The sequence below is a fragment of the Peromyscus eremicus genome, chromosome 13 (genome assembly GCF_949786415.1).
Source record: "Peromyscus eremicus chromosome 13, PerEre_H2_v1, whole genome shotgun sequence".
Taxonomy (NCBI): Eukaryota; Metazoa; Chordata; class Mammalia; order Rodentia; family Cricetidae; genus Peromyscus; species Peromyscus eremicus.
Genome location: NC_081429.1, coordinates 29,387,334 through 29,396,526, shown reverse-complemented (window position 1 = coordinate 29,396,526; position 9,193 = coordinate 29,387,334). Strand labels below are relative to the sequence as shown.

The 9,193-nt window shown below is 42.3% G+C and overlaps 1 protein-coding gene across 1 annotated transcript in view; it reads left to right on the top strand.

Annotated features, from left to right (window-relative positions):
- Window positions 1-9,193, top strand: part of Col4a3 (collagen type IV alpha 3 chain) — a 131,264-nt gene that overhangs the window by 102,493 nt on the left and 19,578 nt on the right. Inside the window, exons 35-41 of the mRNA XM_059278362.1 lie at window positions 896-994; window positions 1,828-1,917; window positions 2,248-2,387; window positions 4,336-4,462; window positions 6,233-6,313; window positions 6,658-6,756; window positions 7,188-7,235. Of these exons, the coding sequence (XP_059134345.1) occupies window positions 896-994; window positions 1,828-1,917; window positions 2,248-2,387; window positions 4,336-4,462; window positions 6,233-6,313; window positions 6,658-6,756; window positions 7,188-7,235 (684 nt within the window). The remainder of the gene's footprint in view (window positions 1-895; window positions 995-1,827; window positions 1,918-2,247; window positions 2,388-4,335; window positions 4,463-6,232; window positions 6,314-6,657; window positions 6,757-7,187; window positions 7,236-9,193) is intronic.

Sequence of the window (9,193 nt, the reverse complement as noted above, 5' to 3'; positions counted from 1 at the left end):
AGAAGAACATGACTTATTTTTATTCCCAGAAAACAGCACCAGACATGTCAGTTAATTAGAAACTTACTTAATTCGTATGTAAATAAGTGTATAAACAGGAAAAGGCCAGAGCCTAGCCAAGGACAGACTATAGAATGTTCCATTGCAGTTAAGGAAGTTTGTAATTGACTGCTGATAAAAGAGTATCAGTGAGTATAAATAAGAAGGAGAATAAATTGATCAAAGTCAAGTTTCAGGAATGGAGGGGTGTCCTGGAATGTTGGTGATCTTCCTAGCCATGAAAAACTATGTTCAAATCCCAGTGTTACTGCTGAATGACGGTATGAGTCAAGACAGGGTCTTTGACCTACCCAATGCCTAATAAATCTTAACAAATGGGTTGAGAGTAGCATTGTTTATATAAGAATTGTGTGGTCTACTGCTTTGCTATAAAAAATGCAGAAGTGTTTCGGTTACTAAATCTTAAAATTCTTATGGTTGTTTGTGGTATTGGAGATTGAACCAGTGCCTCATACATGCTAAGGAAGGGATCTACCACTGAACTACACTCCAACCTTTTAAATGTTATTTGAATGCATCTCATGATGACAGTTGCCGTTATTGGTTGAGAACTGATTCAAGCCAGACATTACGCCAATGCTTTCTACATCTTAGCTTTTTTAATTCCTATAAATAATAAAGAAAAAAAAAAGCTAGAAGCCCACATCTCCACAGGCTCTTGATAAATGTGTGATGTTGTATTTTGGCAACAGCCTATCAATTTAGACCAGGATGTAAATGAGTAAGATGAGATTCCAGCTTGTTTCGGGGCCGGGTGGAACCCAGGGCCTCATGAATTTTAGACATACGCTTTACAACTCATGTATGTCTTTTAAAATCTGGTCCTTCGCTTTAGGATTTGTGGGAAATCCTGGTGAAAAAGGAAACAGAGGCATTCCAGGGTTACCAGGTCGGAAAGGCCTCGCGGGACTGCCTGGGCTACCAGGCCCTCCAGGTATGGCTGACTCTTCAATAGAAACATCATGCTCTAAGCTTTCCTAGTCCTAAATGTAATGCAATGTATTTCTAGACTTACTAGGTTAAACATAAAACTCTGCCCTGAAAGTGTTTCAGGAGAAAGTTGTTCTAAATTAAACCAAAGTGAAGATGTTCAGTAGCTGGCATCTATCGACTAAAATATATCCTACACTTGGTTCCATTTTATACTCTTTTATACTCTTTCATACTTTATCTTTAATGTACCAGATATAAAAATTAATGCTCTAGTCGTTTTTTGCTTTTGTCTTCCTTCTATAAACAAGTTATGGAGTTTACAAAGTAATTTTAAGCTATTAAAGTAGTCTCCTACCCCCAGCAACTCCAACAGCAAAATGACTTGGATGGCAATTAACCTTCAGTATGCTGTCAGAGACAGTCTGCTGTGCAGTTGGTCAGAGGAGCCACCCTTTTCTGTGACATTGGTCCCAAGATGGCTTTGAGCAGGCCTAATAATAGGAATCTCACTTTACCCAGCTTTCCACATTCTAAGTCCCCAGTCCTAGGGCGAGCCCTAGCTGAAGGCGAAAGGACAGTTAACCCTTAACCAGCTAGCCTGGGAGTTCTGGACTTACTTACTCATGGGAACGTGGGTGTGCCAGCTAATGCTATCATCCTGTTATGACAAGCCCTTCAGCTCAGAAGTCAGAACTGTAGATTTTTCTGTGTCTTGGATTGTTTTGGTTTTTCATTTAATAGAAAGTTCTGTACTTACCTACTCATGCACGCAGAAGATATGTGTTGAGCATATATGCCCAGGAACTGGGTCATGTGACTCTATTTATTCTCAAGGCCCTAGAGGAGATATGGGGAGCAGTGGGAATCCTGGAGGACCAGGACCAGTCGGCATGCCAGGAAGCATGGGGAACATGGGTGTGCCAGGTAATGCTATGATCCTGCTATTATAAGCCATTGAGCTCACGGCAAGTCAGAACTGTAGATTTTCTGTGTTTCAGATTGTTTTGTTCGTTTAATAGAAATGTTATGTCACTAAGCATTGCTTTTAGACAAAGGTTCTGTTTGCACTAGAATATGAGTGGTATCGAGCTACATATGTTGTATAATAATCATACATTATATAGTTCAATATTGTGACCAGCCATCTTCTTGGAGAATTGATTCATGGGAGCACCCTTCAAGATGCTTAGGATACAAGCGATACTTCGAGATCCTTCCTTCACTTGTCTTACCCGATATCTGTTCTCATTTCAGGCCCTAAAGGGAAAAAAGGAACTTTGGGACTTCCAGGGCTACCTGGAAGACCAGGCCTTCCGGGGATTCACGGTCCCCAAGGAGATAAGGGGGAGCGAGGTCATTCAGTAGGTGCAAGGCCAGGACCACGGGGACCAAAGGTACACAGACCTCTGAAATAGTTACGTTTTGTCTATATCAAATGTAACTTAAAAATATCAACAAAGACCAGATTCAGTGTAGCCAGGAAAAAAAAGAGATTTCTATACATTTGAACAGCTACATTTTTTTATCATGTCCCTATTTTGCAACTGAGGCTCTCATGCTGTCAACTTGGGAAATTTCTCTGCCCCTGCAGTTTAAGTGTGCTCCCAGCAGGGGGCAGTGGTGACAGGCGCACACAAACTGGCAGGGCAGGGTTTCCTTCTTTCCTCCGGACACAAACCGTGGTTTTATCTCATATAAAAATTCTTGTTCTTGCTGTTTTTCATGCAGAACTTTTGCGTTCCATATGCAAAATTCTTTGTCTTATTAAGATATAATAAAAAAGGTATAGAATAAAATAACTTTACAGCTTCAAGAAGCAAACAAGATCCTAAGATGCCTGTGTGTATCTTTGTGTTAGAAGATTTTTAAATATTTTCACTTCATTACCCAGAATGCTTTTACCTTGCTGCGGTGGTCTTTCTCAGAGCTTGTGTTCCATCAGACTGAGGTTGGCTATTAAATCACTACATGTGTGGCAGCAACCAGATGTTTGAGGGTGACTTGGTTGCTCTTTTGGGTTTATTTCCATCCAACCTTTCTTTCTTCACGTAACGCTAAGCGTCAGAGCTGCACTGTATAGAGTTGTTAACAGACATTCCAGGAGGCAGGACTTTAAAATATGGGATTCCGTGGCCTTCCCCGGAGAAATCTGCAGCATCCCAAGGGACCCATTAATCTGCTAGATTGGATGTAAAATCCTCAGGTGCAAGTTTTTGTAAAGGGAGCAGATGTTTTTCATCAGCTGTTCAAGGGTTTAAGGATCCAGAGGTGCCTCAGAAGTCGTGTCTTTTCAGCCAGCAGCTTAGCACTGTCTCTCATACCTGTGATCCCAGCACTTGGGAGATGGAGACAGGATGAGCAGTGAAGTCACCACTGACTACACAAGTTAGAGGCCGGTCTCAGCTACATGAGATCCTGTCTCGAGACGGCTACAATGCTAGTATCATTTTCATCATCTGCAGCAGCCATTGTCAAAACGAGAAGGAAAATTTTTAGAACCTGCCAAGACTTAAGAAAACATGCTTTCAGTATCTGAAGCACAATTTCCCCCTTATTTTGACTGGTTTTCAGAAAACCAAGGAGATGCCTTCCGCTGAGGTATTTTCTCAAAGAGCAATCCTATTTGATTGGATTCTTGCTCAGCTCCCTACCAGCTCTGTCTAGATTCATGTTTTTGCAGGTAATAACCACACAGAATATTCAGAGCTCTCAGTTTGGCCACAGACTGGTTTTTATCAGGCTAGGGAGTCGCGGTAAGAAGATAATCCATTCCAATCAGCCGTGATGGAAATTTTGAATGATCATTAATCTGAGATACAGGTGTGATGATGACTATTAAATCAGTGAAAGGATGTTTTTAAACATGTGATTGGCATACAAATGTCTTTGAACATTGTATCTGCAGGACACCTCTCTGTTTAGCCTACTTTTTGCTCCCTGTCAATCACCACGATTTTTGTCCATTTCTAGTTGTGTGACTTCTTTGATATCTATCTCCCAGCTGGTCTCTGAAGTCCATGAAGGCAGTGGCTGTAGGCATCATATATGGATATGCAGTCTGTCATCACATAGACCTAGTGCTGTCCAAGTCCCCATCTTGGTTAAATGTTCTACCACTGTTCTCCTGAAACCTTTCCAGTGTCTTTAAAAAGAGAGAGCTCCATTTCCGTTTTGCGTTGGGCCTCACAAAAGGTGCAGCTAACCTATCCCCCATACATTTCAGGGCACTGGCCTGTGGCAGATACTCAGCAGGGACTGATAAATGAATAAGAGGTTTTTACCCCCACCTAACCACATCTCCTGCTTATATGAGAACTTTAAAGGTGTTTGACTGAATTTAAGGGCGAACCAGGATTGCCAGGTGTCAAAGGAAAGAAAGGAGAGAGAGGCCCGCCTGGGCCACCTGGACAACCAGGGCCTGCTGGATCTGACGGAGCCCCTGGGAGTCCTGGGAGTCCTGGTCACCCAGGTGAGCACTGGCTTCACAGTTCGGAAAGGTGTAAGCAGTGGGTATGGGATGGCCTTTACCTTCTAGAACCATCTCTGTAAACAGAAAGCTACAATTTTGGGTGTACATGCTACAACTGTTTTGATTCAACGTTGAACTTTTAATTCTACGGCACTAAAAAAAAAAAAAAAAAAAAAAAAAAAAAAAAAAAAGCGAATTATCAGAAGCGGCCTCATTTTACTGTTTACGAGACCAGTATCTCAACACCTGCTCTTGTAATCAAAGCCTCTGAAGTTCTGCCTCAACCAATTCAGCCAAGAAGCATGGAATGGTATTGTCCCTGCACAATCTTAGGTTAGAATGAGACAGCTAGCAGGGCTTGTGATGCACGCGTAGGCTGGGTGACTTAGCAGAAGCCTGTTTTCTCACGGTCTGAAAGCCAGAACTCCGAGACCAAAGTGTTGCTACGGCTGATTCTCAAGAGGCCTCGGGGCTTGGCTCGAGCCGTCTCTTCCTGCCTCCCCTTGAGTTTCCATCCTCATCTCTTACAAAGATGCCCCTAGTGTTGGACAAGAATCCTCACTTTTGGTTAACTTTTTAGAAATCGCGTTATTTATTTATTAATTTATTACGAGTGAGTGTGGTATGTGTATGCTGTAGGATGCATGTGGAGGTCTGAAGACAACTGGCAAGAAGAACTTATGGGAATCAGTGCACTCACTCCTTCCATCGTGTGGGTCCTGGGGATCGAACTCAGGCTGCCAGACTTGGCAGCAAGCATCACTACCCATTTAGTTATCTTGTCAGCCCCAATTTTTTTTTTTTTTTTTTTTTTTGGTTTTTTTCGAGACAGGGTTTCTCTGTGTAGCTTTGCGCCTTTCCTGGAACTCGCTTTGGAGACCAGGCTGGCCTCGAACTCACAGAGATCCACCTGCCTCTGCCTCCCGAGTGCTGGGATTAAAGGCATGCGCCACCACCGCCCAGCGTCAGCCCCAATTTTTAACAACCACTTTGCTAAACACAATGGCATTCTGAGGTACTGGGGACCTCAATGTATAAATTTGGGAGAAACATAATTCCACCTGTAGTGCTATTTTAAATCTTTTTTTTTTTTCCTGGCATATTTCTGGTCTAGACATTGACATCCAGGTTATCATATAACAAGTTTTTGTTTTGTTCTATTAAAAACAATTGCTCAGCTGCAGAGGAAGCTCAGTAGTGCAATGTTTTCCTCATGTATGTAAGGTTTTAGGTTCAATTTCCAGCCCTGGCAGGAGAAGGGAAATGTGGGGAAAAAATTTATTTAATTAATCTGAAAAACAAAATCTTGCTGAACTATTTGGTCACAGCTGAAGACCTACCTACAGATAGCATTTAACCGAAGTTTTCCAACACTGAGGGGGATCAACAAATTTGCAGTTAGCTCCTGCTCTTAGCAGTAAGTCAGATATTGGGCTCTCAGGGTCAGGATCAAATCAGGTTGTCTGGCTTGGCTACAATCACCTTTCCCCACTGAGCCATCTGGCCAGCCCCAATTTAACCACCACGTTGCTAAGTACAGTGGCATTCTGAGGTGCTGGGCGTTGGGACTTCAACGTATGAAGGGAATCACACCTGTGTGATTTCTGGGAGAAAAGTCTTTTGAGACAAATGTCTGAGGTGGCCTGTCAGGAATTTCCTTAAGGGCAGCCCGAGCATGGCTGATGGGAGGAGCCGGATGTTTCAATCGCTCACGTAACTACCATTTATGTCTTCGTGTTCTTTTTCTCTCCCTTCTCTCTGGATCTTTAGGGAAGCCGGGTCCTGATGGTGATTTGGGTCTTAAAGGAAAGAAAGGCTTCCCAGGCCCTCCAGGAAGCACTGGCCCTCCAGGTTTCATTTTAAAACTTATTCTGCCCCTTGGCCTAAAGAAAACATACTTCCTTCTCGAGCTTAGACTATCTAAGCTCACTCTTCCCATAGGATGCAGAATAGTGGGCTCGATGATACTACCTATCTAATTGAAGTATCTACCAGTATAAAATACCATGTTGTCATCTCAGGAGAGTATTAATCCAGGCATTTTTTATAACTTTATGCAGTTCTGCATAACTACAGTCCTGAAAACTCAGTACCTTTCAGCACTTTCCACCTATCTCCCCAGTATTCACAGTAGGCCATAGAAGGAAAGAGACCCTGTCTTTGAGTGGTGTGGTTTGGGTTTCTGTTTGTTTCAGGCCCTCCAGGACTTCCAGGACCTCCTGGACCAATGGGTATGAGAGGTAACCAAGGACATGATGGAATTCCTGGTCCTCCTGGAGAAAAGGGAGAAACAGGTACTGCTTTCTCAAAAAAAAAAAAAAGAAAGAAAAGAAAAGAAAACAATGAACAAACAAAAAAATTATTTTGTGTGCTTATATGTATGTGTATGGGTTCATTTATACCGTGACTATTGTGTGGAAGTCAAGAAGATGAACCACAGGAGTTCATTCTCCCCTTACCCTACATGGGCCCTGGGGGATTGAGTTCAAGTCATTAGTCTGAGAGGCATGAGCCCTTACCCACATAGCTACCTCACTGTCCCTTGCTTTTAATATTTGATCCACTGGTTTATTAATAGCATTTTAATTCCATGTGGCTCTAATAATTCTTCACTGATAGAACTGATGGTCTCTAACAGTCTCAGCATGTACCAATTGTACTTCCTTCATATATAAGATGTACTGAGATTAATCGAACATTAATATATCAAAATTACCTCTTACAGGCTTACTGGGAGCCCATCCAGGCCCAAAAGGAAGGCCTGGTGTTCCAGGTAGGCAGTTCTTCCCTGATCTTATAAATCTGCATTTCCTAGATGAGAATCTAGTTCTCAAGTTTTGACTTACCAGACAATGTAACTTGGCAAGTGAAAGATGATCACCCACTGGGGATACTAAATATTAATGATCTTAATAGTCAAACTATTTATCATCACAACAAAGGAATGAATCCAAATCTGTGACCTGGCTTTGGGGATTTCCTTCTGTGAAAGTTTCTAAAGATTAAAATGAATCCGCATGTCTTTGTTTTGCTGTTGTTGGTAGTTGGTTATTTCGATGACTTGACTCCTAAAAGGATGCAGGTGGGGTTGACTGCCCTGTGAGTATCCTTCCCTGTTGAGATACAGTGGTGATGCTGCCCTTTCCCACTTGGACTCCCGCCCCTGCACTGAGCTTGTGATTCGTGTTATTGTTTGTCAAGGGCTACCCTGTACCTCTCTCAGCATCTGAGACATGACATGGTTAACGGCTTCTCAAAGTCTATGCATGTTTTTTTGACAGACCACAGGCATCCCTCTCTCAAGCTAGTGTCATAGGATAAACAGACTCTTTGAACTCTTCCCCATTTTGTAGAGAAAGAAGCCAAGACAAACAGGAGATTGTTTGTACCTTTTAATGGTTTTTATTAGCCTCGTGTCCTATATATAGGAGTATTTCAAGGTAGTAATTTCACTTTATTCATAACAATTGATGCTATGAGAACCTGCAAAAGACAGGTTGATGGTGGAACTGGACTGGCTTGGAGTTAGAGTGTAAGGTAGACAGGAGTTGCTCTCTTCCCTTTGGTTCTTGTGACTTGATTGTCCTTTTGGTCAATCTCAGTGCTCACACACCTCCCTGAGCCTTCCGACCCTGATGAACAGGGAGCCTTTCCCTCTCTCAATGTCTAGTAGTAGAATTGTAGGCAAAAGAAAAGTTTCTGTTCGTATTGTTAGTCTCAGCTCAAAACTTACTGGAAGGAAATGCTGTATTTGCATTGCTTTGCATTCGACTGCAAATAAAGTTTCAAAAAACAATCACACCTTAGACAAACAAACAAACAAACAAAAGCTTTAAAAATAACAAAATAGTCCAGTCATGTAAGTGATCACTCGCCTCAATGCTTCTGGGATAACAAAACATGAAGAGACCATTGCAACTTGGAATACGTGGATTGGTTTAATTAGTTTATTCTCCCAAATCCTCAAGAGAACTCATATTAGACCACAAGGAATAATTTTAACAAAACTGTAATATAAAACCCACAACATAAGTATGTGAGGTCATTGCTGAACAAAGACAATGCTACAGAGCCAGAAACACGCTGAAGCCTTCCCATCACTGTCTTTAACAGCACAGATTACAGGCACTATAGATTAAAGACGTGAATACAGAAAGGACCACACCTTCATCAGTTTGACTTTCTTTATCACCCCGGGTCTTTCCTATCCAACAGTGTCCCACCCACAACTTTTCTCCAGTCTCCAGCCTCACTCTTACTTCTACATTCATGCCATTTACTCTCAGGAATAGCACTGAGGGGGCTGGAGAGATGGCCCAGAGGTTAAAAAGCACTTGCTGGTCTTGCAGAGGACGTGGGTTCAGTTCCCACCATGCGCATAACGGCTCACAACCACATGTAACTCCTGTCCCAGGAGATCGGATGCCCTCTTCTGGCCCCTCTGGGCACCAGGTACATACAGGGAGCACATACATACATATAGACAAAACACTCATACACTTAAGATATAAAATACATAAGCCATTTTTAATTTAAAAAAAACAGATAGAAAGGAGGAGAGAAGATTGTTTTTAATCACACTACATCTTTTTTTTTTTTTTTTTTTTTTTTTTTTTGGTTTTTCGAGACAGGGTTTCTCTGTGTAGCTTTGCGCCTTTTCCTGGAACTCACTTGGTAGCCCAGGCTGGCCTCGAACTCACAGAGATCCGCCTGGCTCTGCCTCCCGAGTGC